Source organism: Anopheles moucheti, chromosome 3, assembly GCF_943734755.1.
Source record: "Anopheles moucheti chromosome 3, idAnoMoucSN_F20_07, whole genome shotgun sequence".
Classification (NCBI taxonomy): Eukaryota; Metazoa; Arthropoda; class Insecta; order Diptera; family Culicidae; genus Anopheles; species Anopheles moucheti.
In genome coordinates this window covers 50,554,876-50,581,721 of record NC_069141.1, presented here as the reverse complement: position 1 = coordinate 50,581,721, position 26,846 = coordinate 50,554,876, and the positions used below count along the sequence as shown (strand labels likewise).

The following is a 26,846-nucleotide window of genomic DNA, read 5'->3' as shown; positions in this document are numbered from 1 at the left end:
CGAATTACATTGAGTAACGTGGAACTTATCCGGTATTGCGTCACCGTACAATATCACACAAAACAAAAACAAATGCCATCTTCCCGTTCATCGTCATGATCGTATATTTCCACAAGCTGCAACGATACAAATTTCCATCAGATTTATCACAATTGTTTCTCAAACATCAGGGAATTGGTCTGCTGCGCATTCGTCATCATGCATCTTGTCGCGTGGGAAACAATGAATAGCAACATGTCGCCAATGGCAACACGATTAATCTATCACGTTCACGATGTAGGGGAAAATGAGATGAATTCATTGTTGGATCAAAATTAATAAATCTAAGCTTTTCTGTTCCACCAAAATGGACCAATACTAATAATAGTGTTATTTAGGGGGCAGACAGTCTCACATGCCACGGTACGACAGCTGCGGAAAAAATCTTCATGAAGCTTATTATCTGCTGTTCCAAAATTCTTCTCTCAAAACTAGTTCAATCGCTGCATTATTGCGGCATTCAGCAATCCGGCTTCCTTTAGCGATTGCGCACCATCGCTTAGCTCCTTGCTGGGAAACGTTGTCATGAGGGCGAAATTCTGAGCCCCATATTGTGGCCGGGCGTTTACAATGTAACGGCGCACGTGTTCAACTGTGTGCGTTTGGTTGAAACGTGCTGACAGCCGGCTACCGTCGGCCAATCGAATCTGGAGCATCGTCGTTGGTTGGCTACTGTCCAGGGCAAGTTCGTCTGATGCGCGCTTTTCATTTTCTTCGTTGTTGCCGGCTACACTGCTGGAATTGGTAGTATTGCTGTTGCCACTGCTGCTACTGCCGGCCGTTGCCATAGGCGGTACAGGACTACCAAGTGTTTGACCGGAACCACCAAACGCTTTAAACGGCTTGCTACGCTTCACATACTCCTCGTGACGGTTGTCTTTCAAGTCTACACGGAACATCGTTTGTCCCTTCGAACGGAGTTCCTCCGGAATTTCTCCCCTGGTGATGGATTCGAAAAATTCCCGGTTTGCTGGATCTTCGTACAAACGAAGCTCGCCATCGTTGATTACAAATCCTTGACGCCACAGAGTAAGCGTTACGATTTCCAAATTTTGCGCACTAGCTGCTGTCCGTGCTCCACGAGGTGCAACTTCCTGGTGATCGTCTTCCGTCTGCCCAAGACGGTATCCGGTACCGGCATAAAGTGACCAGCTAGAACCACCGCTTTCATCCGACGGATCAAACGTTTCCAAATTACCCTGCTGAGCGGATCGGAAAATCTCCGACACGTAATCCTTGATCGGATTCTTTCTCGGTGGACCTAGCACCTGCTGGCCGGAACGTTCCGAACCACCTGCATAGAATGCTTGGCCCTGCTCTTCTTCATCTTCCGACGAGGACGAATGAAGTGTATGCAGGGTTGCAATGCTACAAAACAAGCATATACACACCGGTCAGTACAATAAACTTTTTCAGGGAGAAAATCGAATAGCTTACTTTGACTGTGGTTTGGGCGCTTTCTTTCCCTTTGTTTTTTCTGCACGAGCAAATTGAATCGACGGCTCCGCGGGAGGATTCTCCTCGTCCGAAATATCAGCGTCATCGTTTTCTCCCTCGTAAAAGTTGCTCAGCGCAACCTAAACCAAAACGGGTCCATGATATAGATTGCTTACCGGTATAACATATATTGAAATTACCATCCACTGCCTTTTTACCTGTAATTCGCCGTTGGCTGCATCAACGAAAAATTTTGCTCTTTCTTCCGATGCACCGGTAATCTGTGCGAACTGTTTCACCTGCTCATTATTGCTGGACATCTTGGATTTAAAGTGTTGATTATATCTTTCTGCTTAAAGTATCTGTCTGTTCGATGAAAGGAACGCGTGTTTGCGATGCGGTGTAAAGTTATTTCGCGGAATATATTTTGCAAAGCGTACGCAACAAACTCGGAAACTAGCAACAACTGCATTTATGTTTGTCATTCTGCAGTGACATTACTGGTGTGTGTATAATCAAAAGTTTAATGCTCAAAACTCGAAGGGCTCAGCGTTTTGGAGATTTGTCGAATTTAGATAAAAAGAAAATGCAGCTGATAGTCGATAGTTATCATTGTAATGATAAAAAATTGTTTTTCTCACAGTTATTATATATTTCTACTAGCAAATGTGTCAGCCCAAACACGGACTTTTAATGTCTTTTTCCTCTACATAATCTACAATATTTGGCTAGTGCCTTCTGTTTAGCTGCTGCTTTATTATGTAAATGCGTTAGTTTATTGGATAGTTTGTATGTACATGACTATAGGGTGACACCCTTACTAGAAATAACACTTTCAGGATGCTATACATTGCTGTCGCCGAAGAAGAATTTTCTCTCTGCAACTACCGATTGTTCGGAATCTGAAATGTAATTACCGAACAAAATGTAATGTAATTATACGAAAATAGTAATTACCGAAGTGACAGATCAATTTCAGAAAGATAAGGTTGTTGTACCCGAGCCATGTGTAGCGTTTCGTGTATCCGATAAACCGAAACAACTGCGGATACATTCCGGATGTGTGTAAACCGACTTGAGAACTTTGGTAGGACCCATCAAATTGCGCCACTGCTGAATTGCACCATTTCCCGACAGCAACACGACTTCCGAAGGTCCACTGTAAAGCATGTATTCGGACGAAACAGAAAATCATCAAGGTGAGTTCTTTCAAATTGTTTCTTATTGCTACAAACCTGGTCATAAGAGATACAAGCCGGCGAAAGAAGAATTTGTTCCTATGCTCTTCATAGAATTTCTCCGCTTCAGAACGTGAAAGACTTATACGTTTTCTTGCAATTACCTTCAATCCGTTGGCGGTGAGCATTTGCTGTATTGTTTCATAAGCGATAGGATTTTTGAGGCAATGAGGTTTAAAAATTGCTAAAGTAATCATGCTTGTATTGATTGATCGAAGCCGAACCCAAGCTCCAAACGTCACACGAAAGGGCGCCCGAAAATGCTCCCGCAGGGCGCCCGAAATTGGTACCGTCGGGCGCCCGAATAACGATGGCTAAGGCAGGTTTTGACATTTGCAGTAGCCAAAAAATTGGCAACGCTGCCAAAAACAAAATTTTCGGTTCCATCCTGCCCCTCTCCCACCATTCCCTACCAGTTCTTTTTTTCTTCTATGCATCCCCCAATCATTTTACTGTCTATATTTAGAATCGAACTCGTATTGTATGTGTTTGAATCTCTAATGTGTTATATATTTGTCTTTTACGTCTGTGTTGAATTGGGGGCTAATATAGGGCTATAAAAGCACCCATGATGGAGTTAAGCGAAATATGCACTGCGGTGTATGTCTTCGTCATGAATTTGCGCTAGATGCACCAATTGAATTTGCAGTAAAAGGTCGGTATGTATTTTGGTTTCGTTGAAGCCTCGGCCTCAGCGAAAAGTATTTCCTGAATTTAATGGCGGTATAAATAGTCTGTATTTAACATTCATTTTCAGACATTGATTCCTGTGGAACAGCATCATCATTACCGTCATGAGTTTGTCTCGTGTTGTTTTCGTGTGATCGTCGCGTAAACTATTGTAAATACATTATAAGAGCAAATATTATGTAGCAAGAACTCTGCTTGCAAACCATTCGTGCGATTATAATGTCTCTTTTACATGCATGTGATATGACGCAGAATATCACATGCACATTCAGAGGTCGGTATCGCTGAAGAAAATTATAACCCGTATTAACCACTGCAAGATGGCACTGGAGCTGTTGTACGATGTAACAGGGTCATTTACGTGTTTAAGGACCTCTTCGGATACAGGATGAACCTGTAGCATAGTAAAAAAGCACATTCATACGACATAAATTTCATCCATTCCTTTGGTTCTGCCGGCAGCATGATCATGACGGTGGAACCAGTTGCACGAACATGGTAGTGATACAGAAGCGAATGACGCTTTATTCGCAAGGGTAGAAGCTGCAGAAGACTCCTCACTGTTATTTTCTGCATGGAAACAACTGTATTTCACACAATTGCAGAAAAAATTGGTTCGCTTCTGCAGCGACTTCTCTCATGTTGTTTACGTGAGCTTCTTGTTCTTCTTCTTGGTGAAGGTGTGACAACCAATATGCTGCCCAAGGTACCAACATCAACAATAGCAGTGCCACCGAAGGTGGGCTAAAACTTGCAAAAAGTTGAAAAATCGTCTGAATGTTAATAAAACGTATTTGTAAAATTAGTTAAAATCTTCTTAAAGTCATATAAGATAAAATTGCCTACCATAATGCAGTAAAAACGCCTTAAAAACACGTGCACTCTTGAACTGTGTAGCGTAAATCGACAATGTTAGCCCGTCCGGCTGTCTTTTGCATGCTGGGAATTTACTTTACCCGGTACGTGTTTACCAAACAACGAATACCACAGTTGATGTGACATGTATGTGACGACGGTCTGAAATGTTTCGTTAACGTCAAAACGCAGCCCGAAACATTTACATTTTTGTGATATTTCAAAACGACCGCTTCTATTTACACTAACTTCCGAAAATTATGTCCAAACATGTTCTAGAATTAAAACAAACCCAACATCAACGATTTAAGAATTACCCATATATCAACATTTATTGATTGAACCCAACATTTCATCCTGTGCTGTTCGAATTCATGTTTGACGAACATTTATCTAGCTTCTTGTGATCCGTTTTTAAAACTTATGTCGTGTAGTAGAAAAGAGCTTTCCATCGTCGAAGGACGATGTAAAGCATTTGTGTCACTATACGTAAAACAAAAAAATCCTTTTCTCCTTTTTGCACTCTCTGCTACTTCGCCATCAACCTTCATTACCGGTTGCGAACAAAAGGTGTTGAAACAATCCCATCACAATGTGTGTTGTTTGCAAGGAAAACCTTATTTACTATATAAAAACAAAACAAAAAATCATGAAATATGACACGTACTCGTGACGCTGTTCCAGTATGCGTTAATAGTATGTTGCCGGAGCTTGTTTTTGCGGCACCATGTTTTAGTCTCGATAATTTTCATTTTTGGAATGCTCATTAATCGTCTTCCTGCAAGGGTAAAGAAAAATGGAGAATAGGAAGTAAGTATACAATCAGTAATAAAAGGTTTAAGGTTATCATATATTTGTCGTCAGATTCGTTAGTTTAAAGATTTACGGTTTTTAATTAGTTCCAATAGAAAAAAATAACGAAATGACATTAGGCTATTTTGCATACCACTAAAATATGCAAAAAGAAAACATATTCCCAAGATTCAAGTATACAATTTTTCTACAATATTCCATTACAATTTTACAATTACAAATAGTAAAATAAAACATTCATGTACAGAAAATATTCAAATTTTATTGAAGTATCCCTAATACAGTACTGATTATTTTTAGCAAATTTGCGTACAATGTTGCGAGTGTTTGTGTGTGAATACATTATTTTCGATAAGCACGGGTCTAAATACAGAACCCGCAATCCAATATCTTCTATCAGACAAGTGGTAAAATCTTAAGCAATGTCGTTTGGAGCAACGTATTATTGTTTCAAGTAACCGTTCTTCTTAAAACCCCAATATAACACCCGTCTGCGTCTCCGTATGGGAGAGGGTGGCTGTTTATTTCAAACGTCGCTGAAAGAGGGATCAAAGATAGGACGTTACAACGGTGCTATATTGCGATCGAAAAGTTGTTTATCGTTTGTCCACTAGTGATGCCTGATGTCTCTAGGTCATTTTGGTAGAGCGATGGGATTATTTACCTTCAGAAGGGTGCTCACCACGAGGGTCGAGGCAACGCCAATACCGAACATCAGCAGATATGGCAAAAAGTGCAAGTTGATTCCCTGACGCTTCTTCAGCAAGGTACTCAGGAAGGACAGCTTACTATCAGAGTATGGCGGATACCGAGAACTAAAAATAACGAGTAAAAGAAATAAAATCGGGATTAAATTACAAACGCAACACGATGTGGATTAACGGATTTTGTCACTAGCAGCAAATTAATTCAGCCAAACAACTTACGCCGCCAATTTTTCGCCGATTGGGTTGAAATCTTTCGTCAAGCAGCTCTTCTTGTGGACGAATGTGTCGAAAGAGTACTTGCCATGATACGAGCCCATACCACTAGGGCCAACACCACCGAATGGCAATGCTTCAACTGGTAGAAATGAAACAAAGCCATTAGTGTAAGGAAAGGAATGAAACGATACGGATAATTGTAGTGTCTAAAATCATATATCTAATTTACGAATCAAAATTTTGTTAGCATTACGACTTGTGTAACATTCTAATAACTAAATTGTTCTCTGATTTTTCGCTGATTTTGATTTTTGAATTTTGACTAAAATCAGTCCCCGAAAGTTCCCGAATTTTTTTTTGCGCATTACAATAAACCAAAAATAACCTACAATTTTTTTATGACACTAAAGGTACTCTTAAAAATTCATGCGATATCATGAAAAATAAGCTGCGCCATTTACTTTTACTAATACTAAATTAACAAAAATTTGCTTGTGAAATTTTATAAGCTGCGATATAATGGGATTAAAAAGTTGTTAGTGTAAAGTGCCAATTAAATAATGATATTTTGCATATTTTGTACACAATCGATTATTATTGTATTATAAGTTTATAAAGAAACCTTTAAAAAACTACGCTGAAAGTTTATCCTTTATATAAATGTACATTGTTTACTTCGAATGTATGTTGCTCATACAATAGAATAATAAAGTCATTTTGCTGTGTTGTTTGTATACTGTACACACATTCAGATGGCACGCGATTTAAAAAACTGTTATAAATAAGATACCTCCAACGTGAGCCATCGTATCATTAATGCAAATGCCTCCGGACGAAGTGTTTTCTATAATTTTATTACGATCCATCTCATTTTCGCTGAAGATGTAAATGCTCAGCGGTTTATCCCTGTTGGATAAGCACAAATGGGAGGAAACTTCATTTACTAAACATATTATAGCAACATCTATGACCCGTCTGGCTCTTGAAAATTAGAAGCAAATGAGCTGTGTACGTGAACGATCCATTAAACATACACAACGGTATTGTAGACCACGCACAAAAAAGCATCTTGTACCACACAAAAACACGAAGCAGTAATGAAGTTTGCCCATTACGGTTGGAACGAATTTGTGGATTGTTTTATCGCTTTATGGACGTTAACAGCAAAATGACGATTCCTGAAATATGGTTGAAATCGAAATCGAACGGTTTTCTTCATAGCTGACCTGCATAGTGAGTTAACGTATCATTTACGCAAACACTACCGCTGGTAGTATTTGCTATGATGGTATCGCGATCCTTGATGTTCTCAGTAAATAGATACATACACAATGGTTTTTCTCTAGAACGAAAATTTACAATATTTTGGTTTAGGCTAAGCGAATCGTGAATCTTGCTTTTTTCTTAACACTCTGTGCTGGGAATGAGAGCGGAACATGCATTCTTGGCAATATTTGAACAATAACAGCCCTCAACAGCAAATCGAGCAATGAACATTGAGCGTTTGATTGCATTGAACATGATTGAGCGGAATGTTGTGAATTGTAGTTTTGTCACATTCAGTTCTAAAACGAAAAGAAAACTTTCAGCGCATTTTTTTTCTTGTTAGTAGTTTGTTGTTTAACTGTAACCAGGTTGTTTAAAAGGTCATGTAATCTAACCTGCGCAATGCATAAGAGTATCGTTTACGCAAACTCCTCCGCTGGAGGTGTTTTCTATCATCGTACGTACGTCCGGTTTGTTCTTGGTAAAGATGTACAAGCAGAGAGGTTTGTCACTAGCGATTCCAAAACCACGGAATTAGCAGAATAAAAAAACCGTATAAACATGAGTTAAATAGTTCAGGAAAGCTTAAGGCGGCTTTACAATAAGCTGGTAATAAAAAAACATCATTGAACAAAGGTAAGGTTAAACACCACAACCGATGATGAATGCAAACAAAGAAGATAAAACAAATACTGAAAGTAAACTATACTGCATAAGGATAAATACCAACACCTAAATGAGTAACTACAAATTGTAGTGCTGAATCTATGTATTAACCTCCACCAACAATGCTTTCCAGATCAGTCAGTAAGTAGTCAGACAAAAACCTGACCCCCTTGCGTAATTTGAAATCCAATTTTAGATTCTTACCGGCGTACTGCATTATCGTATCATTCAGACACATACTACCCGAGCGTGTTCCGGTTACAAAAAGATCTTGAATTTTGGTATCTAGCGTAAAGATGTACATTACCAGTGGCGGTGGTCTAGATGCAATGGGGACAAATGGACAAAGTGTCGATGTGTGTACAAACAGATAATGATCAATAATGGAAATTGCATATCCAGTTGCATTGTTCAACAAAATCCATCATGTAAAATGCCAATATTAACCGATCAAACCGACATTGAGCAACGCCAGGAATTCAGCAGCACAAAACAAGAATGGTCAAATAATGATAACAAAATTGAACAAAAACATATGTAAAGGAATGAAACAAGAATGGAAAACATGTGTCAATAATAATGGTATGCGGATCGATGGTACAAGCGTCGGCAATCTTCAATACCTCGAGTTGATGAACTTAATAGCATCGTATGCATTGTCCACATTCAGAATCGGTAGAATAGGGCCAAAAATTTCATCCTGCATCACGGGATCGGTAGACTTCACGTCGATCAAAATGGTTGGCGAAATGTAGCGATCTTGCAGATCCGTTTCGCCTCCGATAGCCACATTGGCACCCTTGAGAAGAGATGTAAGTCGTCTGCGGAGTAATTAAAAAAAATCGTACAACATACAAAACCAATTCACCAATAGCTCGACCGATCATCACTCACTGGAAATGGTTCTGGTTGATAATGCGGCATAGATCGGGACTGTCCTTCGGATTGGTACCGTACCACTCTTTCAACACTTTACGGGCCTCCTCAATGAACTGCTTTTGTACTTGCTTGCTGCACAGTACGTAGTCGGGCGCGATACACGTTTGGCCAGCATTTATAAACTTGCCCCACAAGATGCGTCGTGCAGCGATTGCAATATTGGCCGTACTGTCAAGATAGCAAGGGCTTTTGCCACCGAGCTCCAGTGTACAGGGCGTCAGGTTTTCGCTACACGCCTGATGAATGATTTTGCCCACGCGCCCGGAACCGGTATAGAATACGTAGTCGAACTTTTCCTTTAGCAGCTCGGTTGTTTCCTTAGGTCCACCGTTCACTACCCTGTAACAATCCTGCAATGTGAAAGTGAGAAGGGTGCAAAAAAGTAATGTAATCGATTTCCAAGTACATATTTGGATGGAGCAACACTCAGAGCAAAGGGGCTTTTGTGCAGAAGTGCGTTCAGAATCGGAACAGGTTACACAATATTAACCGGTTTCTACATCCCTTCGTGCCTTTTTTACCTTTTCAACAAAATAAAGAAGGTAACATCGCCGTTCTGTTGCACAATGTTGGCGGATGTTCGTTACTAGTATGAAATGCGAAACATGTAGTGCACTACAGGCTGCATACATTACGTAGATTTAGTTCTTTTTTATGTATGTGGAAATTGGCTACCCACCTGTGATAAGTATTTCGGTAGTACATCTTCAATAAATTTAGCCGTGGCCGATGCAACCTCGCTCGGTTTAATTACGACACAGTTTCCGGCAGCGATCGCCGCAGCTACCGGTACCAGTGTAAGCTGTAGCGGATAGTTCCAGGCACCGATCACCAGCACCACGCCAAATGGGTCTTTGTAGATGTACACACCGTCCATCATATTGACCAAACTTTTCTCGGGCTTCTCCGGCTTTACCCATTCACGCAGATTGAACAGCGTGTTGCGAAGATCGTTCAGAATGAATTCAATCTCGAGCAGATGTGCTTCCTGCTTGTGCTTGCGGAGATCCGCTGCTAGCACGTTCGCCATCTCGTTGGTGTTTTCTTCGTAGCATCGCAACAGTGCGTTTAGTTGATTCAACCTGTAAAGGGCGCATTGATTAGTTCAAAATTTGGTAATGTTTCCCAAAAAAATCTTATAATATTTAGATTTGTAAAATGTAACGAATGTAAACTGAACACTTGTTGAAAAATTTGTTTCAATCGAAACGAAATCTCCGCAAAACCATTCCTGCGACAAAAAAAAACTATGGATACAAAAGGTAGAGTTGTACACTCGAAAATACAGTAATTTTGAAGGTCAAAGACTCGTAAAGAAGTGAAAAATAATTTAAAAAAATGTGCATGAAAATGTACTTCATAGCATATGCCGAGTCATGCCGAGTACGTAATTGTCCGCCCGAGTGAGGGTTGCATACCTGAAATCAACATCTCTCGTTTTGCCAGTGTTGAATGTAGTTCGAAGCTGCTGAACGACCTGTGTGTACGCACATAAAACACGTAATAGTTGGGTGTGAAATTATAACCAAAAAAAATCTTCTGATGTTGATTTTGCTCCTTTCGGCTAAGAAAAATTTTAAACAAAACAGGAAGCTCATAGCTATACGTACGTCTGAAAAACTCATGTTGGAATTATTTGGCACGATGGATCCTCCTGCAAAAGAGTAAAGTGGAAACGGAACGAATTACGCATTGTCAAACAAACGATGGGCAATTTGGGGTAATGAAATAAACAAACAAACATCCACGAAACTCAAAACAAAGTCCAGGTTAATCGAATTTCTTTCGTCGCATGCACATGTTTCATTGCACATCGTGCGATTGCAAATAAATTGAAGGATTTTCCTTTGAATGTACAATGATGAGCAATAGATGTGCTGTTTGAATACCATTTGTGGTACACACGCTAAAAGTATGCAAAATGTATGTTAGAGAAACATAGTAGGCACATTCGCTTATTAGTTAGTGAAGGGGAACAAACCAGGATTCCACTCTTTCCATGCGAAAAAATCGATAATAACGTAGATTCTATAATGATCCCATCAGTGAAGTATGCTCCATACCGCAAATATTTATTTTTCTTGTTGCCACTACGCTCCACAATTCACACTGTTCTGGCCTTTTGTGCAGAAGACCGTAATATTCTTTGCGGACCGTGTACAGTTTTGGTACGAAATTCACACCGCTGGCAATGCGCTTTCCGAATTTACGCCTGCTTTTACTTTCGGTAACCTACTTTTCGACGCCGGGCTTTGTTTTTCTACAAATGTCAAAACAACCGACTGTCCATGTTCGCCTCTCGATGGCACGCACACAAATGTAAACTCTTATCGCGCTCTTTGTTGGTTTCGCGTAGTGTGCGTACGGTACGCAAGTTACACCGTCCGTTACAAGATACACTAACGGGTGGAGCGCAAAGTATACCGGAAAGATTTGCGCATTTTGCTCATATTTTTTCCGCAGGTTTAATCGATCTCCTTTGTGCCAGACGAGGCATTAATTTACAATCACTAGTTCATGGTCACATTGTACGAGAGTAGAAGTAAGTTTTTCGCTCTCCATTTATTTCAAAGTTACGAATTTTCTTTTTCATGTTCCCTAGTATTACGAGATGGGAGATCTTTTCAACAATCTTTCCAATGAATACACAAGGTGGAATTATAACACACGCTCACGATAAATACCGCACCACTCACATATACACTCATGGGTTTATTTTCGAGTGCGTTAATCGACACCGTTGGGTAACAACGACAGGAGCCCACAAAACACTTCACCAAACACACTCATTACAGCCCCGATCCAGCAATTAGTTCCTCCAGCAAGGTGGTGGACCGGTATTGTAGAAGGTGCGGTGCGAAACAATCAACCCCGACGGCGAAGACGACGACCATAACGTAGATTCAAGTAATCGACCGACATCCATTACGGAAACACATCGGTCGGTAGGAAGGGAAGAGGAGCGGGCAATCATCTTGGGTAGGAAAAAATCGTTATGTAAAAAATGAGCTACGCGGCGTTTTACCTACGGGTCGTCTGTTCAATGCGCGATCGAACCGACCATCGAAAAAGCCACTGGAATAGTGCGATCGTGAATTCGAATCCGATGAAACACATATTCATGCGTAACCTTGGCTGCCGGTTTGACACATCCAAAGACTTACGTTGGCTTGATGGTGGATGGTGGCTTGATGTGAATTTAAACCCCCTCCTAACCAAACAACCGTAAGACCATGCTCCAAGCACCAAGCTCCTGGAGGATTTTGGATAATGAACAGTAATTTAAGGCATACATTTAATTTACGCATTGTTTAAGCGCAACACAAAACCTCTTTCTTGCTTCTTGAGACACTTATTTATCGATTGGGACGCATACTCGCACATCACGCAGATTTCGCCAATTATCTACTGTAACTGTTTGGGGGGACGTTTTGCATGGTCTAGTGCTACGGAGTCTCAAAATTGTGTTTGTAAATTTTGACTACTAATTAGTTTCAGTGGCAAATTTTCAACACATCGAGAAGCACACCTGAATATCATCATCTTTCACTGGTGATGAGGGGGGGGGGGAGGTGGAGGGTATTAGTGGGAGGGGGAGGGGGGGGGATTTCTCGTTTGTGTGTATTCACTCTCCCCGATTCTGTCACGTCGAATAAGCATAATCACCGAAAATTAGAAAAACGAAGCAGCCATAACCGGCTCATGGAGATGTTTCAATTGGTAGCAACGTTCATCATTCATGCAAAATATTGTTGAATATATTACAGAACAAGAAATAAAATTGTAAAATGGAATAAGATTTGCACAGGTATAACCAGTTATGCCCAACTGCACGTTGAACAAACTGGTTCAATCGTGTAAACGTGTTCAAAGTTCAGCACGATCAGAACATTTTTAATATTTAATGACATTGTATTTGTCTACATTTAACGTTTTATATCTAGTATTAGGTGAATCTGATTCAAACCCATGGATTTGAATTAATCTTTGAACAAAACCTATTACTGAGAGTCACTATTGTAAGAATTCATTATTTTTTAAGAATTCCGAGAGATTTCGAGAAATTCTCTCAATAGATTCCTAAATCTACAAAGATCCATAATTCCCCAAGGAATTATGATTACATTTTAATGCAGGTTAAATAACCCAAGTAGAACTAACTTTCCAACTGCGAGCACCGTTCTGATTCTATTTAATCTATAAGGGTTCATAAATCCATTATCCATCCAATTATCAAGCTATGATGATTTATGAATCTCTTAAAAATTGTCTCATTAGAAATTGATATAAATGGCTTTTCTCAAAAGAATCTTTAAACACTAAGCACTTAAGCACTTAGGCACTAGGTTGTATCATGTCTCAAGAAACAAAATGCAATAGTAAAGGGAATGGTAAATTAATTTTAACTGATTTCATTAGGACCTTTTTTATCATATTTGCTGTTTTTTTCTTCTTTTATATCCTTTTAGTTCAAACAAATCAACAAACGGTGCACATTGAAAATAAACGTTGGATAGCGTAATTCTATCGTGCAGCTCTACTGCAACTGCGGCTGTTGCTCTTGCAGCACCGCCTCATGATGCCATTAAACTTTGCCCCAACGAGCTTGTATGTGTATGTGTAAAATCTGGTCCACTCGCTACATACTGAGACGCGTCCACAATTGTCGTCAATGGTCAATAACGGCCAACTACACCACCGATGTTATGACAGGTCTCGTAATCATCCCGATGTATGTATGTGCTTTACAACCTCCCCAAACACATGCGAAAGTATGTATGGGCGCTCGTGTTGTTCGTCATCCAGCAAGCGATTGCATGAATTGTCGAATTTTTGATACAAGGGGCCCTGACAAAGGTCATCGTTGATAGTGGTTCTATTGTTTAACGTGCTGAGCGTTGAACAGATTGAGTTGCTTCCAATGGAAGGTTTAGTTTTTGCGTGACTAATTCGAGTCACCAAGAAAGTTTTCGACTGATTGTCAACAATACATATAAGGGAGAAATGCTTACATTAGTGCTACTCTCACCGGCATTCAAACTCACAACCATAACCTAATTGATATAGTTCCTTTCATTGCACATCTAAATCACTAACCGTTGAATAAAATCTGCTTGTTTTGTGCTTGCCTCTTGTAATGATCACCAACCAACCACCGATCACCAAAATCGGAGAAAACAACCGAAAACAGCGGAGGAAAAACGCTTTGCCACGATGATTGGACTTATTTACACCCTCCTCGGTTGGGTTCGAAAGTCCACAGGTCAAGCTCGTGGACGTAAGCGGAATCATTAATCGGAGAAGGTTTTGCTGTGAAATCGTTATACGGCCGCCTTTTGCGCACAAATTATTATGCCCGATAACGATTACTTGAGGGAACGTGGGATCAGAACATAGGTAAAGGGAAGATTAAAACCGATAGACCAGTAATGCGATAAGATATAAAAGTGTTTGCGGACAAAATCATGACGGAGGGAAAAATGTATACCCCTTGGAGACAAATATTCCTACAACTTTTAGCTACGGAACGGCTGTTCGATGGTGTTCACAGATGTGAATACAACAAATTAAACGCACGTATTGTAACCTCTTTACAACATCATGTAACCAAAATAATCTCGTCCCTGCACAGTTCGGCATTTAGCTTGCAATCGACACTTTCCTTGGCAGGGCCGTTTTCCCGTTCCAGCCAACTGTTATGTACGCACACACGAACACACTGAGCTGAAGGGCAGACAGCTTTGTGGATTGTGGACAGTTCTTTTACTTTGCTTTTACCATTGCTTCGTCATCATCTTCAACGAGAGTGTGAGTTGCGCGTACTCGAATGAAGGTTACTTAACTTCCCCCAACACCGACACCGTACTGCGAAGCTCAGATTGTTGATCACTTGATCCTTGTCCGGAATAGGGTGGGTTTACTTTCTGCGTGGATATGTGCTTTAAAAAAAGCAAGTGTTGTTTCACCCTAGCAACACTTCACTATACTTCACCGGTAAACCGTGTTTTTTTTTCAAATAACTTTTGCGCCATTTATTTTATTGCATTATAAAAGCTACACATTAGCAGGCTCTTAGAAGAAACACTTTTGTGCATCTTTCCAGTGGTATGAACACGAATGGGGACTAAACACAACAACAGTGTTGCACATTGCGTGAGGAAAAACGGGATATCAAAGCATTCGTTGTATTTTAGCGACTTGGGGCTTCACAGCGATACAGTAAACGATGTGAAACTTCCCGTACACATGAACTTTAAACCCCTCTTCCCTCCATAATCACTGGTTGAAACCAAAGCGAACAACACTAACCTCAAAGCACACGGTACGGTACCCAATTTGAATGTAATACGAACAACTTCACGGAATGCAAGCGCGAACCTCGGAGCCGAGCTTCTTTGTGCTTCTGTTCCAGCGAACGAACGGGACAAAACTGGTCGTCATTGCGAGCTGCAGTACGCTACACACAGATCCCATTGTACACTCACCGAAAGTACGCAACTACAACTACAACGTAAGTGTACTTACGGGCCCCGAACTGCCGCGAAAGTACGTGCAATGAATATGTGTGCAGGCACACGCTCTTGCACAGCCGAACTGCTGAGCGCGAGAGGTTCGATGCGCGCGATGATGATTCCTCGCCGCGAATGGAGTAGGGCTTGTTGCGTTATTGCGTGTTCACTTTCAGACTTACTGAAGCTTAACCACCACGAATGCATGTGTGTGGGGGTGTAGTGAGAGTCAAGGAAATAATACATTTTTCAGAATGAGGCGAACCTTATTTGCGTACAAATCGATGCGATTCTCTTTGATGCGCGGTTGGACGTTAATGCCGGTAAGTTAAGCGTGCGTTGGATGGCTAGAAAATGATAATTAAAACTAATCAATTACGTATCAGAGAATTGCTATTTTGTGGTAAATGATTCGAATGTGGTATACGGCGAAACACACAAGCCTTTCGCCATTTGTTTGAATGCATGAAAGCTAATTGTTTGAATGTAATCTTCAAATTAGCAAGAAGCGTACGATTGGTTTATGCATTCTAGTACCCGGTATTATATCTTCATTTGTAATAGTTCAATTTAATTTAACAATAAAATGGAAACGATTGGTGAACGTCTGATAATGAACACGAGCGTGTTAATTGATTTGAAAGCAAGAAGCTTTCAATCATGGAGTCGAAAGCTTTCGCGAAGCTTTTTCGTTGGGCGTACCCAAGCAACAAATTCACGTTTTCGCCGACGTACGTTGGATATCAAACGGCAATGTGATCGCAACGTACATGGTGGCAAAAATATAAAGATACCGCTTGGGTTTAAGAAGCATCGATTTAGATCTTTCAGTACGAGATGGAAATATTTGGTGATTATTCTCCGTCTAGATTTGGAAAACTAAAGATTCCTATACTTCATTACTTAATAACAACCTAATTTTTAGAAACAACAATGGAACAAAAGGCTAGAAACAATTGGTTCCCAACATCCGGACAAAACACTTAATTCAGAACCTGTTCTTCACTGACGTACAAGTTTAGCAATAAAAGGAGTGAATGCAAGGTGGTAGTGCTGGATATTTGTCTTAATGGACAGTACATTTGTCTGAAAATGTAGCAATTTTAATTGGGCAAAGAGAAGGACAAGGATTGTAAAAACAATGATCAGAACATGTGATGTGCTTAATGAAACTATTAAGAAGAGTAATTCATATGAATGTTCAGTGCAGAGTTAGGATTCGATTCTCAAAAGATTCAAGAACTCTGATAGATTAATGTTCCTCTATGGAAACGTGACTTTTAGTTTTTTTTTAACAATTCTTCTCCATTTTCCTTCTTCTGATATAAGAATTTTTGTTCAATTTAATGAGCTCAAAATATTTGAACAACATTGTACCCAATTTGAATCATCGTTTTCGCTTTTATTCGTAAATTCAGTAAATTCGTAATATGTAAGATAATGCGGATGAAAAATTATACATTATACATTATTACAATGTTCTTGTTCATTTTGCCTTTTCATTTATCATTGACAAAACCATATTGGACTTATTTTTATCAGGAACCTTATCACATTGCCGTTGCTAGGGAGATGCACACCGGATTTGATATACAACGATCGGTACTTACTTCTTTCAACTTTTACAGTTAACCTTATGTTGTGTATTTGAGGTCAAACTTTCAAACGCAAACTAACACTAACAATCGCACAAGCTTTAATTAATAGTTTTAAAAAGATATTGTTAGTTTTAATATTTACACTCACCTTCAGCTGTAGGTTCAATATCGATCACAACAGTGCTCATCGAATCGAGTTGCTGTACATGACTGGATTCGTCCAAAACCTGACCATCTCGAGGTGAACCATCGCCTTTGTGTACGCTCAGGTTCACATTCATGGCGCTGCTGGTGGTGCTACCTATGCCGGAACTTTTGTTATCATGCTGATCATTATGCTTTCCGTTTGAGTTGACCATCAGCTCCGGTATCTTTTCTTCGGCAATGTCCGTTAGAGGTGTTTCTGTACCAGAAAGTGTGACCTGTGGCACCTGTGGGACTTCACCAAAGAGACGCGTTTCTTCCGTAATACTCAAAGCGGAGGTGGGTTTATCCATTGTTGTTGTACGACAGTAACAGGAAGATTCTAAACTTTACTAAAGTTGTGAAAAATAATTATAAAAGCAGAATAAATAAAGCATGAATAAAATATGTAAGGCCAGAAAGGGCCAAAAATAAACGGACTCAATACTCAAAGCGGAGGTGGGTTTATCCATTGTTGTTGTACGACAGTAACAGGAAGATTCTAAACTTTACTAAAGTTGTGAAAAATAATTATAAAAGCAGAATAAATAAAGCATGAATAAAATATGTAAGGCCAGAAAGGGCCAAAAATAAACGGACAGTTGAATAAAGCTGAAAAAACTTTCAGCAGTATTAATCTAAATCGACTACATTGAAACATATCATAACACTATGCTGGATGATGTATATGATCGTTTTTTTGTCTTTTAATGTGAAGTATGTATGACTTTTCAAAAAGTAAAATTTCATTTCATAACGTATTATTTCATTACGAAGCGAAACGGCACATTTTTATTGGCATTGTATTTGTGACACACCGGTTGAATATTTTACGCTCTTCACACAAACCATCGTTTCGAACCGATGGAAGCAAATTTGATATCATTCGTTCATAAGGTGTGAAATTATTATGTAAATAATTAATAAATTCCGCTCATTTGTCATCGCGTTGTAGAACTCTTCTATTAAGTTGAATGAAAATACGATACGACCTTGAATCATCAGTTTCCACTTCTTGCAAAAGCAAAGATTTTGCTCCCAACAGAGATCAATAACTTTATTCACAACATTTTGTTTGTTAATTATTAGAATGGCAATAGGAACTTCAGAAAAATTGCATCATTAGAGGAAATAATATTTGCTTTTAATGTTCTCGAAAATGTTTCCTGCTCACCGTATGCTTTGATAAATCTATAATTTAAACAAGAAACGTAAAAAAGCACAAAATAGGCAACTATTTCGCTATGTAAATAAGCAAACAATTGTGATTTTTTTCAACTATTTCATAAATCTTGTAGATAAAAGTGTCTTATCGTTGTGATATAATTAAGACACATCAAAAATATAACAATGATAGCTTAGCTTGGTCCAACAAATACAAATACAGTATTAACACATTTTAAATTGTTGTATTTTACACTAAAGTCTTTGCGGCTGCAAGCACACCAACAATTCGGTACACAAATAAATATTTATAAACATTAAGCCAACTGGAAAAGTTAATCATTTCCGTTAGTGCAAGGCCGAAGCACAATATTTGAGAGATAAAGCAAACACACACTTACACATCCCAGCACACCATTTGATCACTTTTCTGTTGTACAATATACAGAGAAGTTACACAAAGATTTCATTTTAAATTTTTAATCGCTGCCTACACTTTTTTAACTTTGCGTTGATGACAGTGATAGATAACACTATGAAACTAATAATAACAAACAGATCGTTTTCATTGAGATGTTTTACAGGAATAACAGCGAATCAAGGCTATGGTTGCTAAAGGTTTATGTTTAAACTAAATTTAACATTCAGCAGCAGCAAAAATGGAGGCACGCCTAAAAGCACAAAGCAAATTGTAGCAAGGAAAGTAATACTACCAAAAGCAAACATTCCTTTACCGGCTTCGAAATCTGTTATTATATAAGCAAAACCCAAACCTTGTTTTCACCATGGATTTCTTTTTCTTTTTTTTGCGGAACGGGTAAAAGTATACAAATTTACTCGACTCACCCACCGATCGTCACATACACTTGCGTACAGCACGCGTACACTGACGAGTGCACGTTGTTGGTTGTTGCCGCGCTTACGCGCTTTAAATGCCGTCTGAGTTGCGTAGATTTTTGCAGCAAAGATCACACTTGATGTTGATTTCAGCCTTTGTTTCCCGAAGCAAAGCAACACTAGATCACCATCGCAACTGAACGGATTGAGCAGGTGGGGATTTGGGTTCAGTTCTGTGTTGTAAATACAACAACCATTCACTTACATTCGCCTTCTTCCGATAGAAAAGACGCCTAATTATGTTGAATAATCATTAGCTGAATGATTGACGGGTGAGCACAAGTAGCTAAATTATCCAACAAGTTCGACGACCGCGATATCTCCATCATTGCATGCTGCAAACCTTCTTTACAAGTGCACTTTAAACTACTAGGAATAATGAAACAACCTTGCACTAATTTAATCTTCCGTTGACGTTTTGTATCAACCGCATCTAGGCACAGCAGGCGTGCTGCTTTACGTGGGTCTCGGAGACCCAACCACAGGCACTGTCACGGGAGAGAGAACCACTTGAAACGCAATCGACGATGATACTGACGTGACGCCCGAAACTCTCCATCGTCGAAAGCCGCAGCAGGTTCGCACGATCGTAGAGCGGCGTAGGTCGGCGGGGTCCATCGCATTTGGTCCCGGTCCGAGTCTGTCCCCCCGGCCGGATGAATGGCAAAAAGAAATTCAAGTCCAATGTTGTGTGTGCGCGCTGTCTCGCTCTTTCACTCTCACTCTCTCTCTCTCTCTCTGTTTCCCTCCAGGGGGTCATGCTTGCACTTTTCTCTCCCATCCAACGAACGCTTACTTAGACTTCGGGTGGGTTTTGTTTTTTTTTTACTTATGCTCGTTCAGCACGCAACAAGCGTCTTGACGGGGAAGGCTAGCGTTACATTGATATGCATCAAAGAAGGCATTGGTGTTGACCGGCAATGGTTTTGCGTTTTTCGAGTGTATTTGGTTGAACGGAAGCAACTTAACACCGACCACTTGTCGAAACGGACAGCAGGAAAGGCACACAAGCTGAAACGTTCCTACAAAAATATGTCGTTGGCTTAGACCGGACGCACAAGGTAAGAGATTAGAAGTATTAAATGGGTTCCAAAACACCAAGAAAAAGACTGCTGCATGTGGCAGGTTAGGCAGATTGATGGTTTGATGGAAAAAAGTCTCACAAAACAAGTTGGTGGCAGTAAAATGAGACCCTTAGCCAAAAAAAACCGAAAAGTTTCACTATGCTAGGTGTCATTAAAAGTCATCGCCTTAGCGGTGTGTCGGGTTTATGTCATCCTTTTTTGCGCTTTGAACGCAGGATAAATGAGCGTGAGACAATGCGCATTGTCATTGGTATTCTTGCCGTATAAATGCGACCGGTCTTTGTTGTCTCTTTCGTCCTCTATCTGCTAACTGCTGCGCATCGACATCAGTCATCCCACATAATTCGTTAGAGGCGGCAATCAATACCGAATATAATTGTTTCTCTTCCACTGGATGCAGCTTGTACTGAGTGGCCTTGAGTTGGTTAATGGCAAATGATCCCGAACAGGCTCAATGCATCGTATAAACATTCCATTTAAACAAACGCATCACTTAATATTTGTTAAATTAAAAATAAATAAAATATTTTTCTTATAACAAAAGTCTTCGTCGAACAAAGAATTATAAAGTTAGCATTCCACTAAACTAGTTAGATTCTCTAGATCAGGGGTCGGCAAATGCTGTTTTTTCGGTTCATTACTACACGTAGTATTATCTTTAAAAGGGTTATCTCTTTCCATTCGTTGAAATCTCTGCGATGGAGTGAAAACCCTTCAGAAACAGCTAACTTTATTAGTTTTGGTATCATGAGATCCTGAGAAAAAGTTTTTGCAAGTTTTTCCCTCATTTTGTTCCGCATATGATCATTGATCATGATTGAATACTTTTTCTACGCATTCCTAGTACACTTTCCGAATTATAGTGTAGAAAGAGGATCGTGTTGGATAAAGACCTTATCTAGTTCATTATTTAATTTTTGTAACTATAAGAACACGTTACATGGAGGTGTAGGCTGTAGGGGTGACGAATGCTCACACGAAAAGACCGGCATTAAATTCCATCCCAACGGTTGAGAGCAAGAGCTTTATTCTCTGCTTACTTGATAAAAACAAGTCGAGTAAATCAGTTACAGCAACCATGATCTAGCTAGTCAATCGTTACGTCAAGAAGACGGAATACCAATTATTAGAATAGAAATCTTTAACGCGTTTTGCGTTACATTACCTGGCTTTGGTTGATGCTCCATGGAAAAACGCCTTGAACGATTTTGATACGGCGTTAAATGGGTTAATGATAAAGAAAGAGTACAAAAAAAGTTTAAAGAGAGAGTTTTATGAAAACCCTAATGTTTTGAAATTAGTCCCGGAGCATATGAAAATGCTTCTAAGCTAAGCTAAAACAGGTGAACTAATTTTACATAAGATGATATGTTTTTATAAATGGTATCATTATATTTGTTCTGTTTTCTATAATGTTATTTTCATTATATATTTTTCTGTACTAAAAGTTTTGATATCTCACGAAGAGCTCTTAAGCTACCATTTCTAGATTTTTATACTTTTTACTTGTTTTATAGTATAATCTATTGGGGGTTGTAATAATGACTGTTCGCTGGAAAATAATTTTGGCATGGAAAATAAAGGCATTTTGAAAGAAAGCGTTAACAAAAACTACAACAAACTTGTTAGATAAGAAAAATTACAAATTCTGCGTAATATACACGGTGCCTGCATCACGGGAAAGGAAATATTTGTACTTACAATTTGACCTGCGGAATCAAAAATGATATTGCATGGAATCACATTTGTTGAAAAATTTGCCGACCCCTGGCAACAAATTTACTATCAGTATGGTGCGTGTGTAGGTCAAGGTTGAGTCTAAAATTAAACACTTCGTGGGTAATTACCAGTAACCGTCTTAAGTGAGAAGGGTCAGATTTCTAGATAGGGATTCACATTTGAAATTTGGCCTCCTGATAGGAGGTTGTGTAAAGGAAACTAATAGTGGTTTTTACTTATATTTTATATCTTTAATTGAACTGTAACAACTAAAGAGAATACTTTCAATAGGGATTTAAGAACTGACTCATGTATACAAACATTATATACAAACGTTTCAAAAATTGATAATACAAACAATATTATTTAGGTTTATACGACTTTAGACACTCAATCATTGGTCTTTACCCTGGAGGTAAAAAGCTCTTCAAGTGTGTAGGTATTTACACACTTGCTATATGTATTGTGATATTCGACATCACATGGATGATATGAATATATATGGAATCACGGCTTTGTCTCCAGTGCTCTACGGTTTCCTTGAACCTCGGCCTCTGTTCGATAATTACATCCCTTAGACAAACCTTTACGGTTTTGTGGTCAATATAAGATAATTGTGTTGTTGCGTTTTGCCACAGGAGCAACTACAAACGGATTACATCATGCGGAACCTAGTTCAACCGGTTCAGGGTGCTTAGTATCGTCAATAAATAATGACATACGCTTCCTTACGGTAATAAAAATGTTCTACTTGTTGGTGATCGTTCAATGCAAATACGCATGATGCTGCACAATTCAAGCTGGGTAGCATATGTGTTGTATTGCCAAATTCTGGAGTAACACGAAAAAACTAATATAAAGAGTACATTTTCAGTTGAACAAACGATAGGAACTCAACATCTCAACATTTTCTCAACCCCCCAACCACGGCAATTTCAACCAATGCGGCCAATGCGTAGACTGAGAAGTTTGGAGACCCCTGATCTAGAACAAACAAATAAAACCTGGAACAAGAAAAAGAGTTCGTCTATGATTTATTTCGGGATGGCGTATTGTGGGGTGTTGATTCGAGCTATTGCACATTATCCACACACTGTTCCGGTACAACCTTAAGGGCGATAGATGTGATCCAACCGTACCCTTGGTTTTTCATCAAATAAACATATTGTTGCGACAAGCAACAGCGTTCTTTCAATAACGTAAAACACTAATGCACAAACATAATAAAAACGCACAAACAGGACTTCTTTTAGCACACTTTATTTGTGGAGCTAAAAAATCACGTCCTCGTTCGTCGGGTTAGCTTTATCGATTCCTCTACTCCTGGTCGTAGATCTTTTTTACTTCGGGCGTGCTCGGCTCGATCGGTTGCTCCGCTCGAAGTGGCGCCCTCTACAGCCAAACGGTCGATACCAGTTGTCACGTTTGAATCGACCGTTGAATAATATTCAACATATTGAAAGCTTTCCCACCTGGCAAATGGGCACAGAAGTTTTCAAGGCTTTGATATCCACCTAACCCACACTCACAAAAAAAAAAATTTACGAAGAACAATTATAAATGTCTTTGTCTCATCATATTTTGATGATTGCTGTGGCGTTGAGAATAGCGTGAGAAAAATAACAGCTGACACGGTGGAAGTAGGACAGCGGATTGATAATTCCATCCCTAAGGATGATTTGTAAGAAAATGGTTAATATCATGTTTTTATAACGAATAATGTATATGAAAATCACACGCTATATTTAGAACAGCATTAGTTTTGTTATTTGTTTTGTAGTGTGAGACAAAAAGTCAGCGGCGGATCAAACGGTAGGCGGAGTAGGCGGTCGCCTAGAGTCTCGCCGTGTTGGGGACCCCAAGAAATGTGTGTAGTAGTTGTATACATAGGCCCAGTCTCCAATGGTAGAGGGGCCCCCGAAGAGTACCACAAGAGGCCCCTCGCGAAATTTAAAGTTGGGACAAAATGCCCCGGAATTGGCCAGCTTTTTTTTCTCGCATAATGGCATTAATCACGTCTGCCTGTCGGTGTCACATTCCTATCAAACGCATTAGAGTGTTTTGTCATCTGGATTGATAAAGCGGATAATTTTGTAGCCAAGATCTTCGACGCTCTCGGCTTGCTGGGTCCAACGATAATCGTCGCTAAACTATTCATGCAGCAACTATGGTCGCTTAAGAAGGATGGAAAGGTATGGGACTGGGATAGCGAAACTCCCATCGCACTTACAGCATGAATGGTTAAGGTTTCACTCTTCACTAGAATCACTGCGTGATTTATGCATTCCGCAGATGCATTTTCGCAGATGCATCAAGAGTGGCGTATGGTGCTTGCTGCTACATTCAGGCTGAAAGCATGAAAGGAGTTACGGTTCACTTGCTTACAGCAATTGCAAGCGCGAGCCAAGCACTGCAATGGTCGATCAGTATCCCTAAAAGAAAACCAACTGGTGATCGTCAAAGAAGACAACATACATCCTACCTTGTGGCCAATGGGGCGTATTATTTCGGCACATCCTGGCAAGGACGGAACAGTTCGCGTAGTGACGCTGCGTACAGCATCTGGTAAACACATCGTACCGGTTGGCAATGTTACCCAATCCAAATGTGTTTAGCAATTTGGATAGGAAGATTGGCACTGGCACTGAATAGCATGTAGCAACAAACCATGCAACATTTATTTTCTTTCATAGTTGTGAATAAACAAAAAATAACAAAAATAACAAATAATAGTAAATAACAAGGCAAGGCACATACCCATATATTACCATAAATTCATTTTTTTGGTGACCGGAATGTGAAAATTAAGGTTTATAAAAGAACATTCCTCACACATTCCTATCAAACGCATTAGAGTGAGGGGGAAAAGGCAAAACGGATCCTGCGTCTCTTTCGTATTTTGCGCCGATCCGTCCGTCGAAAACGCTCAGAAACGATGGAATTTTTGGTTCCCGACATCAAGAGAGCATCCAAACGAAGAGGTAGCACAAATTTCCGTACCACGTGGTATCATTTCATTTAGCTGTACCCTTCCCTCTAGTGATCGTAGCGCATGATCCGTCAACTGATCTTTCATCTCTTTCCGTTCGTCCAAACAGCACAGTGCGTACCATAACTATACACAAGATTATTTTTATGGAAATAACAATGTGGAATATTTATGGAATATATTTATGTATGGAATCCTTTCAAACCCCCGGACATTCCATGACGACAAGAGATATGAATATTGGAAAATAACCGAACAATAAACAATACATAATGTCTTCGAAACTAGTGTCACTCCATGTTTCCTACTCCTAATAACTAAAAAACTTAACTGCAGTACAGTTATGACGCGCACTTTAGGCACTGGATGGATGAAACGAGACGGAGAATTCTCGCCACAGCACCTGAGCTATTTACTCTATCGATCGCTCTCCGGAGAGGGCCCTTGTTTGATAGTATGTGTAACTAATAGCCAATCGTAGAAGATCTCTAATTGATCAATAGCATCACAGTGACTGATAACGTGAGCAAGCGATATCGATGTATCATGTACAAACATGGCGGATCCTTGTGCGGATCAGATTGATGTCATCTCCTTTCGTGGATGCTCTCTTGGTGTCAGAAATCACAAAACCGGTCTATTCTGGCGGGTCCGATTGCATGCGCGGAGAGACTTCGACGAAAGGAAGGAAAAGCGCTTACAAATAATATGCACCGACGACTGAGAGGACCGTGTGCTCCTCTAGCTTTTGTGAGCTGGACACTAAACACTAACGGTGATTAATTCTTTCCATTTTGCTCTCTGTTGTCCCCCAACAAAGATTGTCATCAAGAAGAAGAATAACCATGTGGGAATTCGCTACACTACCTTCACAAAACAGCAAAAATCATCCACTTACGCTGGCGACGCTTTCTTCTAAACGCTTTTACGTAAATACGTTTTGAATGAAGTATTTTGTGGACAGTACTTTTCTGTGTTTAATAAAAGTTTATTTAATAGAATAAATAGTTTGATCTTCGGATTCGTGGTTGAGTTGAGAAAAAGGGATCAATGGCTGATCAAACGGTAGACGGAGTAGGTGGTCGCCTAGGGCCTCGCCGTGTTTGGGGCCCCAAAAAACGTGTAGTAGTAAAAGGGTGCATACATAGACCGCCTCTCCTTATGCTAGAGGGAGCCCCGAAGGGTACCACAAGAGACCCCTGGCGAAATTTGACCGCGAACTACCCGTGGGATGATTGAAAGTGAGTTCAGGAGCCCCTTCTTACTGCGCTTTTAGCTTTGCCTCATTTTAAGGACCTCAATCGGCCCCCCAATTCATCGTTTTTAAAATTAGAGGCCCCATTTATAATTCCGCCCTCTGGGCCTGCAAGGGGATCGATCCTCCACTGCTAAAAGTGTTCCTGTTTGTCCACTTGGAGTCAGTGTAGGCCACCATTTCAAACATGACATAACCGCGCAATAGAATCCTTGATAGTTTTGAAGCTTGATTATTCTTTCCTGGGATTGGCTCCGATTAAGGGTTGTTGGACCGATCCTGTCGTGTGAAGTTCAGTGCCGCACCCAAAAACTCCACCCATCCGCCCGCGAAAACCGCTTCTTTATCCTATTTTCTCACACAACACAACAGCACACAACACGATTTGATCTACAGTACATTTTTCCGGTGGTTTATTTTCTTCGCTTTAATGCTAATGGTGTTGTTATAAAAATTACCTTCGGTATTGGAACTGGTTTTACAATTGCTATTGTTGTTGCCATAAAGCTAGCGTCAAATCGAAGAAAAGTATATGAAACATTGCGCACCCGTCCCTTGTTCGCTTCTGCAACTTGCTATAT

The 26,846-nt window shown here is 39.9% G+C and overlaps 3 protein-coding genes across 10 annotated transcripts; all 3 read right to left on the bottom strand.

Moving 5' to 3' along the window:
• Positions 1–88: 88 nt before the first annotated feature.
• Positions 89–1,925, bottom strand: LOC128302502 (NSFL1 cofactor p47). The gene is made up of 3 exons (XM_053039339.1): positions 1,695–1,925; positions 1,477–1,616; positions 89–1,407 (listed from the first exon to the last, which is right to left on the bottom strand). The coding sequence occupies exons 1-3, from the start codon at positions 1,794–1,796 to the stop codon at positions 471–473; spliced, it is 1,179 nt and encodes a 392-aa protein (XP_052895299.1). The 5' UTR covers positions 1,797–1,925; the 3' UTR covers positions 89–470.
• A 260-nt stretch (positions 1,926–2,185) lies between these two features.
• Positions 2,186–2,917, bottom strand: LOC128304577 (nucleoside diphosphate kinase 6). Its single transcript, XM_053041778.1, has 3 exons — positions 2,712–2,917; positions 2,475–2,635; positions 2,186–2,378 (listed from the first exon to the last, which is right to left on the bottom strand). Exons 1-3 carry the CDS (start codon positions 2,909–2,911, stop codon positions 2,320–2,322), a joined length of 420 nt encoding a protein of 139 aa, XP_052897738.1. The 5' UTR covers positions 2,912–2,917; the 3' UTR covers positions 2,186–2,319.
• A 1,653-nt stretch (positions 2,918–4,570) lies between these two features.
• LOC128300891 (aldehyde dehydrogenase family 3 member B1) lies at positions 4,571–17,496 on the bottom strand. Of its 8 annotated transcripts, none has more exons than XM_053037133.1 (10): positions 17,122–17,496; positions 10,477–10,520; positions 10,285–10,343; positions 9,546–9,948; positions 8,822–9,216; positions 8,551–8,748; positions 8,132–8,247; positions 5,999–6,134; positions 5,737–5,887; positions 4,571–5,037 (listed from the first exon to the last, which is right to left on the bottom strand). In XM_053037133.1, exons 1-10 carry the CDS (start codon positions 17,468–17,470, stop codon positions 5,026–5,028), a joined length of 1,863 nt encoding a protein of 620 aa, XP_052893093.1. In that variant the 5' UTR covers positions 17,471–17,496; the 3' UTR covers positions 4,571–5,025. The 8 variants fall into 8 exon arrangements, 7 of the variants coding, with proteins under 7 accessions (XP_052893093.1, XP_052893091.1, XP_052893090.1 ...); XM_053037131.1 differs by lacking the exon at positions 4,571–5,037 and adding an exon at positions 5,321–5,608; XM_053037130.1 differs by lacking the exons at positions 4,571–5,037; positions 8,132–8,247 and adding exons at positions 5,321–5,608; positions 7,657–7,772.
• Positions 17,497–26,846: the final 9,350 nt, after the last annotated feature.